At 37.6% G+C, this 15754-nt stretch overlaps 1 protein-coding gene and 1 pseudogene across 3 annotated transcripts in view; both read right to left on the reverse strand.

Annotated features, from left to right (window-relative positions):
* The window catches only part of LOC102761755 (chromosome unknown open reading frame, human C15orf41), a 218239-nt gene that overhangs the window by 101674 nt on the left and 100811 nt on the right, over positions 1-15754 (reverse strand). For all 3 annotated transcript variants that reach the window (XM_006778110.1, XM_015557609.1, XM_015557610.1), the window contains 3 exons: positions 12784-12851; positions 2590-2655; positions 1890-1995 (listed from right to left, as the gene is read on the reverse strand). In XM_006778110.1, coding sequence (XP_006778173.1) covers positions 1890-1995; positions 2590-2655; positions 12784-12851 — 240 coding nt within the window. The remainder of the gene's footprint in view (positions 1-1889; positions 1996-2589; positions 2656-12783; positions 12852-15754) is intronic.
* On the reverse strand, positions 5248-5954 carry LOC102768322 (annotated as a pseudogene).

Genomic DNA, 15754 nt, shown 5'->3' on the forward strand with positions numbered 1-15754 from the left:
ATGGAATGTAAATCAATAGTGGTGTAAGCCAATCATGACTAGAATATAAAAGTAGCTTATAACAAAATAATCTAAAATCCAGTCCAAAGGAAACTATACTAAATCGTCTATTGTTTGGATCCTCTCCAGCCATGTCAATAATCCGTAGATCCATCCATACAGGCGAGTAGGTTATTTAATCAGCCTCTAAAATAGGAAGTACTAGGCACTCAAAAAGAGTTGTTTTAGAATAAATATATGCTTATGGAATTTTTAAGTAAGCTCTGCTATTTGGGATTCCTCTTAAGAGTTGACCAGTACCAAAACGGAGAGATAGTCTCACAGCATAATGATGGAGTTAATCCGTTTTTAAAATCCTTCAGAAACTTAAACTTATACAATTTGATTCTCTTGTCATTGCTTTTCCTATACCATCAAAAATGATGCTTTCTTTACTATTTCAAACTCATAATAAAATTGCTAAAAATTGAAAATTCAATTTGCAACATTACTGCTAATTTGAATAATGGCTGAATAAAAGACAGGAAACGCTGAAACAGCAATGATTTCTAAAACATTTTGCACTTTTCTCCTCCATCCCCGTAAAGTAAAGCTCGGATGCTACGCACAATTACACAAGAAAATCAAGAAAGCCATTACATTCAGCATTTTGTCATGATCATTGTTACCATGGCAAAAAGTGGGCTTAGGTTAGCACAGCTGCTACAGGCAGGTCCGCTGGCCTTTTGTAAGGCTGAGTAACAATATAATGCCCAATTCTGTAGTCTGCCACTGTTTCCCCCCCAGGATAAGACTTATTGTCCATAGATGCTACTGTCTCATTCCTTAATGTTCTGGGCCAATGTCATCTTACTCCTGCATTCTTACTCTTCGGCAGTGATAGAGGAACACAGTTCATCTAGGAAGGTTACCCCTGAACCCACCTCCTGTTCTAAGGAGGGTTGGGATGTGTGGTGTGAAAACTGGGGATTTCAATAACAGAAAAAGCCAGTTTCAACACCTGTATTGTAAATGAAAATATAGTTGTGCTGGAAATAACACGTTAGCAAGTGGGAGAGGCAAATGCAGGCCTCTGATGACTAGCTGTAGGACACTTATTTTCTCTCTTTGAGTATCAGTTAGCTATCTGTAAAGTAGGAGTAAAAGTGGCTTCCTTGTGAGAATTAACTGAGATACTGTGCAGGCCCAGGCACATAGTGGGTACTCAGTAATATGGCATTAATAAGATGGCTGGAATATGGTCTCCTTCAACACCACATTTTTCTTAATCACTGAGATTTCCATGACCTCAGGAATGTTGACTGTGAAGTTGGTAGGTAAACCGTTTTTTATTGATGGAAGGTAATTTGTTTTGACCTTTTATATAGAGGTGGGCCAAAGAGGTTAATAATAATAATAAATAACATAATCCTCAATTCATAAATAAAAATAGTATAAGAATCAACTCTGTTTTGGGTACTCACAATGGTAAATCTACTTTTGCCCATCCCTGTGTTGTTGTATATTCTATGAGAGCTGAGGATAAAATACTTTTTAACATTTGGCAGTAGGCAGGGATTTCACATCAAGAGGATAAAAGTCAATGTCAATATCATAATGTGAACTACATTTTATTATCCATAATTTGAGTGACACCAGGATTATTGCTATAAAATGGAAAATAGCATATACTAATTTTGACCTTATGTGAAGATTTTTAGTTTTAAAAAATGAAGCAACATTATGAAAGCAGGGAAGTTTAAATTATCTGAAATGAATACATTAATCAAGTCTCTGTATTTACTAGAAACAAAGGCTACCAGCATTTTTACCAGCTAAACAAAATATTTTTTCTAATGAGATTTCAGCTGAGTATCGTTTATCTTAAGGGAAAAATAATGGGACCTTACCTATTCCAGTAGCTCCAGAACTGGTCATGCAGGTAGGCGTGGTGGCTACATTCATCACCAAATGAGGCTTTGCTTTCAATCCAGTGAATTATGTGCCCTTCTACAGCTAAGGGACAAAGCATTACTAATATGGAGCAAAGGAAAGGGAAAATTGAAAATTCTGAACTCTGCATAGGCCTCTCTATGCTTCACATTAATGAGCAGAGGCTAAACCCTCCCTGTCATCTACGGACATAATTATAAAACAACACATCGCATGTGTTTGTTACAAGGAACATTTATGCTACGATCACATCCCTTTTATTTTCATCATCATCTTCGAAAGTCCTTCTCCTATTCTGAGACTGTGTAAGTTGACAAGGAATATGAAAGCAAACAAAAGTGAGCCTGGCTTTTCAACAGAACCGTATTTTAAATATGTAATATTTTGAGAAGTGACTTGAAAGCAGCAACTAAAATATCTTCAGACATTTATTTCTCAAATATATGTAAAATATTTTAAGGGATAGGTTTCTTCTGAGCCTATTATTTTCTGCTATTTTAAAATAATCTTTTCCAGCAATTTCACCCATTCAGATATAATATTATAAAGCTAATCTACTCTGGTAACTTTTGGTAGTTTAAGAAATAATTTTAAATCTATGAAAAAAAAAATTCCTTTTCTCTATAAACAAATGCATAACAGAGTTTAAGAACTTACCTACTGGTACTTGTAAAATAAAGTCTGGTGTTTTGTCATAACCCTTTGCACGGAGCTGATCTTCATCTACAGGAAGAACAAATACTATTACTTATTACAGTATTCCACTAATGAGACAGCAACATAATTGCTTTTCTTTCTTAAAAACGTATAGAAATTACTAACACAGTTATATATCTCTTTCTTATGCATGCGGCACTGTGTCAGAATACATGAAGAATAGATATAAGAATGCCTCTTTGTCCCTTGTGCATTTTTATGTCTTTAGTATAAACTTTATAATTCAAGTTGTCATATGCTACTTTTTTTATATAATTGAAAATATTCAAAATAATGAAATATACTTACTGATTAAAATAAAAGGTTTCATTACCATGAGTATCACTAATGTTATCAGCCAATACTGACAATTTACGGTAAGGTACAGTGGCCTTTACAATTATAAAACAAATACTTTTATTAAAGCAATTAAGAAAGTCTAGTTTCTATTAGTGAAGCTATTCCTACACACAAGAACACTAGAGAGGGACAAGGACAATGAGATCACCACAGAGAATTAATCATCCTGCTTAAATCCTTTGGTATGCTATTGTTTCTGGCATTTACCAGAGTTTTATAACCAACAATATGTAATTCTGAATGAAAAGCAAACAGGATTTGAGATTTTTTCCTAGGTCTGTTTGATTTCTTGATCCTGTATAAACATCAATGATCCATTCAGAAGGGAAAAAGATGAGAAAATAGAGAGCTTTACAAAGTTTGAAAAACTAGCTAGGTTCTTGGTTAAAATTTTTTGTTTCCCTCTGATTTTTTCTAAGTGCCGTCCTTGACTTCTAATGACATTACAGCGTGATTTCTGAAATGAGGAGTTCTCCATTAGATTTTGGAGTGACCTGGTCATTCAATTCCAGACATGGCTTTCTGTCTTCACCCAACCTCAACTAATGGCCCGGCCAAGTAACAAGGAAGGCTGTGTGGTCTCTTAACACCTACTGGGCTGTTGACATTGTCAGGCATCCCATTCGCCTTCCTGCATCACCTTTGATTAAAATTAATGGCCCATTCCCAGGGTTGGGTAGCTTATTTCCAATCCATTTGTCAGCCCAAGACAGTGGTTTCATGGCCAGTGTTCAGAAACTCAGTTTGAGAACAGTCTTGTGTACATCTTGAAAGGTCAGCGTTTTAGATGTAAAGAACCTTTTAATGACAAGATATATTTAAACTGGATATTTAAGTTAAGGTTTATTAAAAGTTGGTGTCCTTCAACTATCCGGATTTTGAAGGACTGATGCCAGAATTCAGAACAACCTCTCATCCTTGAATTATAAAAATTTTAAGTTAACTATTTATTGAGATAAGAAAATACACTGTTAAAGTAATCTTACTTCAAAACCAAGAGAATTTGGAAAACAGGATGGCAGACGAACGAGACTGGAAACACTTCTATCCTCTAAATGCACTCTGACCACAAGAATGTTTAATGGAAAAGGCATTTATTGTAATCAACACAAGTGCCTTGAGCTGATGTTTCAGGTAGCCAATGAACAGTTTTAAAAGCTGGTTGACATTAAAAAAGAGAGATTAATATTTTATTAAAACTATCCTAGCTTGATCAACCTCTGCAGACGTTCAAATCTATTTCAGAAAGAAAAATGATATTTCTGACAGCAGCTCAAAACAAAATTTCAAAGGTCACCAAGCAATCCACATGCACACGTTAATATCCCTTTAAAAGGCAGATGCCGTAGTCTGGTTCACGGGACCACAGTTACTAGCACAATACCTACAATGACAATGGAGATTGCATGACGTACTTAATGTGAAAATAAAAAACAAACAAACAAACAAACCTGAACATAAAACGTCAGTGAGGCTAGGGAATTTTTCCATCTTTCTGTGGAGAATTGGAAAATGCAACTGTCTCCCCTACTCTGACCCCACCTTCCCAGAGCTCAGAAAGGATAGCTTCTAAAGTATGTGTCACCACTAGGGATTAGATATAGATATAGATATAAATATATAACCTCTTCATAGATATCCATCTATACCGATAGATATCTATGAAGAGGTTAGTCCACACATCTGAAATGCTATGTGATGTGTTGGCCACCTTCTCTTTTATTTACTGAACTCCCAAAGCCTGGTTCAACCTCCATACTGTTTCTTTTATCCCAGATTTCCTAAGGAAAGAGGAGGGAACAACTTGGCAAAGTTCACAGGAAATGACAGTATAAGAATAGGAAGCAGCATTTATGAATAAAGGGCCTTGCTCACCTGGCCTAGGCCCCTGAGAAATTTCTATCCCTGATCTTATATAGGGGATTTTTAAAAAATATATATTTTATTGATATTTTTACAGAGAGGAAGGGAGAGAGAGAGAGAGTTAGAAACATTGATGAGAGAGAAACATCGATCAGCTGCCTCCTGCTCACCCCCTACTGGGGATGTGCCCACAACCAAGGTATATGCCCTTGACCGGAATTGAATCTAGGTCCCTTCAGTCCGCAGGCTGATGCTCTATCCACTGAGCCAAACCGGCCAGGGCTCTTATAGGGGATTTTTAAGGTCAGCCCCATCCATTTGGCCCGATCCGCAGACTTTGAACGGTTCCTTACTATTAGGATCGTTATCCGAACCATTGGGTATAAATTTAAAACTTGGTTGGCCATTTGGAGGTTCAGGGTTCCAACTCTAAGATCTAAAGGCTATGGCTCAGCCATCAGCTCACTCTTCCCTTTGGCCTCATTCTCTGTTCACTCCTGTGTCTCACTGCCAAACTGTCTCCCACATACGAGGTCTGAAGCCTCTGCTCTGAGCACAGAAGCATTTGTTCTTGCCGGTCTTGTATCTCTCTTCAACTTTGACCTTGGCCTCCCATCAGGCCTTGTGCTTTAGAGCAGGGTCTCTGAAAATGTCCTTGCTGGTGACAGTGTTGTCCAAGGGGATATCCACAGAGTACCTTGTGGGCATGAGATGATTGTAGATATAAACTCTTACAAAAGACTTGACCTTTGACCTCTGGCAATTTTATTCTTGCCCATGGCAGCTGTCGCTTTTTGGGAGAAGTCGTCATTTCCAGCCACTAGAGCATGGCTGTAGGGCAGTCCTAGGTGCCATCATCAATGTTCTTCATGATGACGGCTTTGCGTCCCAAGTAGTGTCCAGCCAGGACCAGCACCACCTTCCCAGGTTTCATAAACTTGCCCATTTCGAAGGAAGCCACTGGGGCCTAGAGCGGAAAGACTGGTTGCTTCTCGTATGTGCCCTCACCAGGGATTGAACCCACAATCTTGGTGTACTGGGACAACACTCTGACCAACTGAGTTTTCAGGCCAGGCAAATACAAGTGCATTTTAAAGACTATTCATGTCTTCCTAGATCTTGAAGCACAGGAGAGGTGATGGCCTGCTGCAGGATATTATTATTTAGATAACACCTTCCTGAAGAGATAAACTGCATAATCTCATGATTTCTAGACGCTCCTCTCTCCAACTGAGCTAAAAAAAGTCAAGACAATTGCATCCACAGATAAAGTGATATTTCCTCTTTTATTTTTTGGTTGTCAGTCATGCCTTTAGAGGACATTTTAAAGAGGAAATGACACGGCCCTAGCTGTTTTGGCTCAGTGGATAGGGCGTCAGCCTGGGGACTGAAGGGTCCCGGGTTTGATTCTGATCAAGGGCACATGCCCAGGTTGTGGGCCCAATCCCCAGTAAGGGGCATTCAGGAGGCAGCTGATCAGTGATTCTCTCTCATCATTGATGTTTCTATCTCTCTTCCTCTCCTTCCTCTCTGAAATCAATAAATATACTATAGGTGTTAAAATAGTCTTTTTAATCTAGCATTTAGAAAGCTTTTGACAAATTCATAGATAAAATGCCATACTAGAATATACCTTTTGTTTTCAGATGTTGTGGACTGAAATTTTACCTAATTTCTATGGGATTAACTGTATTTTTTTTAAATTTTAATCCTTTTAATAAAAACAGAAGAAAATCTCAAACTTTTTCTTGGTGGTCCCCATGCCCTTCTATGATTCTTAAGTATATGTTAACTAGTTTCAGATGTGTTTCATTCTCTGACTCAAAGTCAGCCTTTTATTAAAAAAAAAAATGAAATTGTGTAATTACTACTTAATTGTTTTGGATATTTTGGATATTTTAGAGGAGCCAATAATTAAAAGGCCAGAGAAATTAGACTTTCACAGTGTTCTTTAAGTATGTGTAATTTTTTTCTTTTTCTTCTTTCTTTTTTCTTTTTACTAAATTGGGGAAAGGCAAAAATGATATACATCAACACAAATGATAACTTTATTTTTTCCCCTCAGGATTGCTTTGGCTATTCAGGGTCTTTTGTTGTTCCATACATGTCTGATGATTTCTCATCCTATTTCTTTTTTTTAATTGATTTTTTTACAGAGAGGAAGGGAGGGAGATAGAGAGTTAGAAACATCGATGAGAAAGAAACATCGATCAGCTGCCTCCTGCACATCTCCCACTGGGGATGTGCCCGCAACCCAGGTACATGCCCTTGACCGAAATTGAACCTGGGACCCTTCAGTCCGCAGGCCGACGCTCTATCCACTGAGCCAAACCAGTTTCAGCTTTCTTTAAAAAATGATATTGGAATTTTGATGGGGATTGAATTAAATCTGTATATTGCTTTGAGTAATATGGCCATTTTAACTATGTTGATTCTTCCAACCTATGAACACGGAATATTCTTCCATTTTGTTGTTTCTTTTTCAATCTCTTTTGATAGTGCTTTGTAGTTTTCATTATATAGGTCTTTCACGTTCTTTGTTAAGTTTATTCCTAGGTATTTCATTCTTTTGGTTGCAAGCTGGTGGGAACGTAGATTGGTATAACCACTATGGAAAGCAGTCTGGTGATTCCTCAAAAAATTGAGAATAGAGCTACCATATGAATCAGTAATCCCTCTCCTGGGTATATGCCTGAAAAACTAAAAAAACAACAACATGTATTCACAAAGATATTTACACCTCTCTGTTCATTGCAGCATTATTCACAGTGGCCAAGACAAGGAAATAACCAAAGTGTCCTGAGATAGAGGACTGGATAAAGATGTGGTACATATATACAGTGGAATACTACTCAGCCATAGGAAAGGACAAAATACTGCCATTTGCAACAACATGGATGGAATTTGAGAATATTATGCTAAGTGAAGTAAGTCAGCCAGAAAAAAACTAAGAACCATATGATTTCACTCATATGTGGGATATAAAACTGAAACTCATGAACACAAACAGCATGTGGTGGTTGCTAGAGGGAAGAGGGATGGGGGGAGAAGGGGGTCTTAATATATGGCGACAGAGGATTTGACTTTGGGTGGTGGGTACATGGTGTGATATATAGATCTTGTAACATAGAAACCCACACCTGAAACTTATATGATCATACTGACCAATGTCACCAGAATAAATTTAAATAAAAAAGAGAAAACGATAGTATATCTTTTCTATTCTAGTATTTTTTTTCTGTGTTATTTTTCCCCCCAAAACACTGTCTCATTCAATACTTGGTGCTATAATCTTTGTATCCCATATTTTTATATTCGGTCTTTTCTACCCAATGTAAGAGGTTTGTAAAGTTTCAGTAATAAAAGTTGCTATGATATGCAGCCCATGTGCAAAGGTACACAGAACAGATATGCTTTTAATGGGGAGACCAATAGCACAGACAAATGAAATCTTTAGAGGACCCAAAATTTCATTATAGCCATTAGTTTCAACCTCTTCCCCCAAAGCCTCTTATCAAAGCCACTAATAAGCAATACAACTGACTGCTCTGACCTTGTCCTTTGCTTATGTCTTTAGGGGACAATACTAGTGAAAACTGAAGTGCCCTAAAGATAGCAAACAAATGGGAGGTCACGAAGCTGAGACAGTGCAAAGGAAGGCTGGGTAGGCTGATACCCCCAACCGGTGGCTATAAAGACAGAGTAGAACCTGTCTGTATTTTATACCACATCACTCTCAATTCTTTTGGTTTAATGCCATAAAAGGAGGGATACACCAGCACAGTAGAGTAAAAGAATACGGGACAAGCTGTTGGGAGGGAGCTAGCTATGATGCAAAGCCTGGGGCCAGTTTCCTCTAAACAAAGCAGGGGGACTGGATGGTCACTAGAGCCCTTTGCAACTCCAAAATTCTGAGGAATGGCTGGGTGTTAGCCTGTGTCTGCCTGTTCTTTTAACTGTAGTCACTGATGTCAGGGCCAGCCCCATCTGTTCCAGAACCAATCACGATGAGGAAGGCATATTTGCAGTTCTGAAAAATACAAAGGATCTCCTACACAGACACACACACACATACAGAGAGAGAGAGAGAGAGAGAGAGAGAGAGAGAGAGAGAGAGAGAGAGAGAGGCCCAAGAATCCAATCCAATAATAACAATTACAGATTTGAACCCCAGTGCCTTTTGGTTATAGGGAGAGAAGCTGGAACCTGTAATGGGGTGAGATATTTGATTTTTCTGTTCTGTACCCCATCTTTTCCGGCATTGCCACCCTACTCCCACATTGTGATTTTGGTAGTCAACACGTGACTCTCAGCACTGGCCACAGGGTGGACAAGACCCAGACTAGGTGATCAGAACCCTTCCTGAGATTTGTAATGGGACAAAAGAGAATCACCAACTTTTCTCCAGGATTACAAATTCTAAGCAGTCAGCAGACTAGCAACTGCCAAGGATCAGCTTTCCTGCCTGCAAATGGAAGCCCACACTGAGGAAAGCAGAACACGAGAGGGAGAAAAGAGATGTTGATGACATTGCTTCTCTGTGCTCTAGACACACAAGAAGCCAAGTTCCCTCTTTTGGGTTCCCCAGGGATGCTATGTGTTCTCCTTTTGTGTGTGTCTGATCCAGTTTGACCAGATTTCTGTCACTCACAACCTAAATAGGTCCACTTTATTATCAGTGGCCAGGAAAGCAGATGATGAGCAGACATGAGTTTTCTAACCACAGGAACGGAGGGAAGAGCTGTGGGCCCAGAGGAGGAAGGCTCCCATGAGTGGATGGGGTAACCTGTCCTCAAAGTTCCAGAGACTAGGCTGCCTTCTAGCATGTCTACCGCTCTCTTCTCTTGGCCCAGGGAGAAGCAGACACGTGTATTTAATTGGGGGAGTAAGCAAAGATGGTCCCTCACATGGTAATTTCTTCAGGCAGGAAAGAATACACTTAAATTCCCCACATCTCGACCCCAGCGTCACATTCCTGTTATTCTGAAAATGGCATCTGATTTTAACCTTCTGGTAGGTAGGGATTTAAATAGTTGATTCCTTATGAAATACCCAACCATCTCAGTTCTCTTTAGCCTCTATAATAATTACTGCTGACATCTGCATGGAAACTGTTCCTGCTGCTAGGAGTTATCTGTATTCACTTGTTTGTAGCTTATCTCACTACGAGACCATAACTCCACAAATGTGAGGACTTCACGGGGCTTCTGTCTAGTGTCTAAAATAGTACTTAACTCCCAATCTTATTTTTTGGAATGAATGAATATATGAGTATAAACTTTAGTTGGAGAAACTAAAGTCCTTTATTCAACTGTGACTTCTCTTAATACAATATACCTATTTTTAGTTGTACAAAATTAACAAATTTACAAGATAGGATAAATCCCAATGAGTACACTCAAATCATCAAAGAAAAGAACTCTCTTTCCAGTATTGCCTGGTTAAATCTTTTACTATAGCAACTGCTTAGTATATGGTTATGAATCAAGGAAATTTAAGAAATGATGAGGATTAAGATAAAGGTAATTTATTTTTATTTTTATTTTCTATTGATAAAAGAGGTCAGATAAAATATTTATTTTATAAAATGACATACAGAGCACAATAGGTGAAACATTTAAATGAGATAAAAAAATTTCAAGGAGGTCACAATTCTTAAGAAGGGTTACGTATAAACAGTAAGAATCCTTGCCTTTCTAAAGTAGTCCAGATTAGAAACCCTGAGAGAGGGAGGGGGAAGGGAGGAAGGATGCAAGGGAGGAAGACAGAGATTGCAATTTTGCTTATAAAAGAGTCAAAGTAAAACAAACAGGTTTGTAATGTCTCTGCAACAAAATTCAAGGTGTAAGTACACATGTAAACAAAGAAAACATACGCTCAGATTAGTGGTCTATTTATATACCAATATTTTCCCATAGTTGGATTTAAAATGATGATCTATCTAAATTTACCTGGCATAGTACTTCAGATCTAATTAATCATAGTGAAGGGGTAAAAGAAAAACCCCATAACCATATTTCATACAAGGCTCTGAATTCTGATGTTTTAATCATATGTAAACATGTATTAATTCAGTACTACATTAAAACCCTTAAAAGGCATAGAATAAATTAACAACTTCTTTGTATGCTGATGAGGAAATGCTTCAAAGCAGGACTGAGGTTTCATGGAGTCAGCTAAACATCCTATAACTCATTTATTTTTAAAGATCAGTTAACTATCATCTGTGGGTATGCTTCAATAAAATAATTACCTCCAGATGCTATAGGACAGAGGAATAGATGGGACCCATCAATTTTAAATCCCCTTTCTGAACTTGTCTGTGAGTGGTAATGACTCCTGGCTATGTTTCTGCATTGCCTTTGTCAGCCGTGGCGAAGCTCGTCTAACACACTCAGTTCCCAGAATCAAGGGAGTTGAAAACCCGGGACTAGACCACATTTAAGCTATTGGTCTTCCATCTTCAGGAAGAAAGCAGAGAAAAGCTAGGCTAAGCAAAGAAATGGTGCTGAGGGCCTGACTACACATAAGCAGATGGTGCCAAGAGAGTAACACCAAGCAGTCCTGAAACTATGACTGCTGAGTTGGTGGATTGAAACAATGAAATAGATTTGGCCATGCTATATTGGCCACTGAGTGATCGATGTGATCTGATATTTCATAACACTACGAGAACTCCATGGTTCTAAAACATATCTCATGGTGCCTCAGGAGTCATCTATCACAACTGGTTACGATCCATTATACATTCTATTATTTATTAAATCTTAAAAGGCAATTTCTATCTAATTTACCCTTTTTCCATAGGCTGAACATTTCAATTGTCCTTCTATATGAAAAAAACTTGCTGCTTTTACATACGGAAATTTAATTCAGTAATTTTAGGCCACTTTCCTAATTTATCAACTTTCTTTAACACTAGCTAGAGAATATTTGTATCTCCCACCTCCAAGTTACCAACAATCTTATGACACATTCAACTCCATTTTCCAGTTCATTAATAAAAATGCTGAACACTAAGCCTTAAACCAGATTTCTTGCAGGGCTGTAGTCAATATCCCTCTCCAACTTGATGTAAAACCATTCATTCGACTTTCTTTGGCCAATTCTCTGTCCATTTTCAAACAAAAATTATGTAATTCAATATTCTTTTATTTTTTAACCTAAAAAAATCACACTAGGTAGACTCTTCAATATCTACATAAAACAGATGTGTACAATAATACGATTTATATGGAACCTTTACAAATTACCACATCTAACATGGAAAAGAGGAATTCATTCATTGTAGAGTGCTTTATGGTTTCCACAGTTATCACATGCATGCCCTTTGAGGCTTAATTTCTAATGCTTCAGAGATACTGAAAGAAATAACAGTCTGTAATAAGATTCCACACTGGCACACAAACACATGCATACATGTGAGATTTTTAAAATCACACTAAATCTATGATGACAGTTAATGTTTGACATAAAAGTAATAAAAGCTTAATATCTGGCTTTCAAGGAAAAGTACTACCCGATCCCGTACACCAGACAAACATACCTAACAGGAATTTTTCTAACCATCCTTTTTAATATATAAAGCATTTTATAGACAATATTTCTTTTGCTTCCTTCTCTCATAAAGCCTAGATTATGGTTAATATCTCATGACACCAAAAGTAATACTGTATCAGATATTAAAGCATTTTTTTCAGCCACTTATTCTATAAAATATTAATTGCAAGCCTGTGCATGTGCTGTATATATGGGGGATTAGGTAACTAGATTCCTGCTCAGTTCTAAATCAATAAAAGATAACATGTAGAGCATCAATCATCGTTCACTCTTCCTTTAGTACATAATAAGTGCAAGGGGAAGATTTTAAAAGTATATATTTAAGCACTCCTGGAGCTGTTACGAGCTACACAGGATGTAAGCAATACTTACCTAGGAAGGACAAGTTCTTCTCTAGAAGCAAGTCTCTCAGCAGGATTTCGTGCTCATGGCCAATAGCACTGGGACGTTTGAGTTAAGGAGGGCGACACACACAGAATTATGAAAAGATGCTATCAGAAAAACACTAACACCAGGGCTATCCTTTGAGATGAAAAGAAACATAAGATATAATTTGAGCCATTATTTCTACCTTTAGCCTAACTCCCTGAGATTTCTATCTACCTCCCCTCATTTTATTTTATTTTTCAATATATTTTTATTGATTTCAGAGAGGAAGAGAGAAGGAGAGAGATAATAACATCAGTGATGAGAGAGAATCATTGATTGGCTGCCTCATGCATGCCCACAACTGGGGATCAAGCCACCAACCCGGGCATGTGCCCTGACCGGGAATTGAACTGTGACCTTCTGGTTCATAGGTCGATGCTCAACAATTGAGCCACTCTGGCTGGGCCACCTCCCCTCATTTTAAATGATTCAATGGAATTTTTCTATAATGTTTATATGCATTTTGGCAAATAAATATTTGTAAATGGATGTATATGTAGTTTATCTTCTTTTGAAAAGAGGATGGTCATTTTAAGCATCCTTTAGGCTATGTTAAACATCTCTCAATTCAATTCAGCACACATTTATTACGCACTGACTCAGCTCAGTAAAGAAGGCCAACAAGCCTTTGTGCTGAAAGAGCTGCTGGTCTTACAGAGTTCCCCGTCTTCTGTGAAGTCACACTTACCACGGAGCCAGCGTTTACAGCTCCTGTTTTACCTCCAGTCACTGTTGGTGAGCTTCTGGGACTTGGGAAGCCAAACAACTGACTTGCTGTGAGTTACATATAATGTGAAAGAAAGATATCTTAGTAAATGACCGTAGGTTAGTGTGTGTATACAGAGACTGGTTCAAGTCTTTTCCTCCTGTGTGTACAAGTGTACACATATTATAATATGCATATAGATAGATACACACATATACTTTTTTTGAGTGCTTACTCTGAGGCAGGCACTCTGCTAAAGGCTTCATATATGTTATTTCATCCTTACAGTTATGTTATTTCTTATATGTTATTTCATCCTTACAGTTATCATTATCCTTATTTTATTGATGAGGAAACTGAGATTTAGAAAGGATTCTGCACAAGATCATACACTTAATGTGTGGCAAAGCAGAGGTTCAGGATAAAATTTGTGCAAATCCTGCATTTATAAATTCCATACAGCTTCTTAAAAAAGAATAAAAATGAATTATGTAAAACTAGAGGCGCAGTGCACGATATTCGTGCACTTGGGGGTAGGGTCACTTAGCCGGGCCTGTGCCCTCTCACAATCTGGGAGCCCTTGGGGGATGTCTGACTGATGGCAGTTGGACATCCTTAGCGCTGCTGCAGAGGTGGGAGAGGCTCAGCTTCTGACTGAGTGGTGCTCCCCCTGTGGGAGTGCACTGACCACCCTGCATTGAGCATCTGCCCCGGGGGGTCAGTGCATGTCATAGCGACCAGTCATTCCGCTGTTCAGTCAATTTGCATATTAGCCTTTTATTATATAGGATAATTGATACTAGCTAATATTTCTTTTTTTTATCATTAGCTAATATTTCTTAAATACTACATGCTAACTCTTTATGCTATGAACACTTTGGGGTGCTGTCATTTAATCTTCACAACAATCACTTAAGTAGGTAGCCCCATTTTTACAGTTAAGGAAAGCAAGGTTCAGGAAGGCCAAGGAACTTGCTGAAGGCCCCATAGCTGGTAAATAATAAAAACAGAAAAGGGGATTGAAATTCTGGTGTATTTTCCAAAAGATGGGATTTGAAAACTCTGAAAAGGAGTGTTGTCCTAGACTGGTACTTTAATTACTGTCAAAAGCATTTGGTCATAATTATCTAATTCTCCATTTCACTGATAATGTCAACCTGATCCTATCCTCCTCAGATACCCAGGAACTGTTTAGTTCTGATCATGCCCTGCAATAATTCAATTTGAAATGAATAAATCTCATACATTTTTTGTAAAAATATTCTTAGAAAATTATCCTATCCTTTATCAACTCACACTGATGAATAGCATTTAGAATTTCAGAGATGTGGCTACTCATGTCAACTGTCAAAATGAGTCTGAAGTCATCACTGCTTTTTCCTTCTGTTGTTCCCCCTCCCCACTCTAATGCACATGGCTATGTTTATTTAAAATTTTAATGGAAATAAAATAAAGGAAACACATTTTTAAATCACAAAATTTCACACATATGCAGAGTCCATTGAAGACATCTGATGAATACCTCTCAATGATTTCTCATTACTAGGGGCGTACCACATCTTAGAACTAAATTATTTACTCCTATACCACATAAATGTGCTCTCACTTTTATTGTTGTAAATTATTTACATCTAAAATGTTGAATCATGAAACTGAGGTTACTGATGGTACAGAAATGAAACCCACAGCATTTTAAGCTTCCTGCATTATTATGTTTCTTTGCTTCTCTGCTTAGGTCTTTGTCTAATAGCTGTGTCCTGAAGTCACACTTTGGAAAGTTGAGGTGGCTGGTTTCTCACACCTGTTGTGTCAGTGAATATGAACTGTGGCAGGAAAGGTGTGGGTGAGCATGGCTATGGAGGAAAAAAGAAATAGTGGACACAGAAAGAAAAAGAAAACACAATGACAATTTATATTCTCTTTGCTACTATACTTTCCTGGTGTCTTACTAGTAAATGACCAACTTATTTTATTCTACTTACACAAAGGTCTACATGTAACATTTTTATAATGGGGTAAAAAAGTTTTGTATCTATTCAATTTGCTACATACTGGTATATGCTTTCTTTCTTACAAAATGATGTAATTTACTGAGAGTAAGTGATGTAAGCATTACCAAATTATCAAAACAACTTACAAATAGCATTTTCACTCACATGGAAAACTAGTAATTTTATTCAGCATGAAATAAAATAACTCCTGTTGATC

The sequence above is a fragment of the Myotis davidii genome, unplaced genomic scaffold (genome assembly GCF_000327345.1).
Source record: "Myotis davidii unplaced genomic scaffold, ASM32734v1 scaffold46, whole genome shotgun sequence".
In the NCBI taxonomy this organism is placed as follows: Eukaryota; Metazoa; Chordata; class Mammalia; order Chiroptera; family Vespertilionidae; genus Myotis; species Myotis davidii.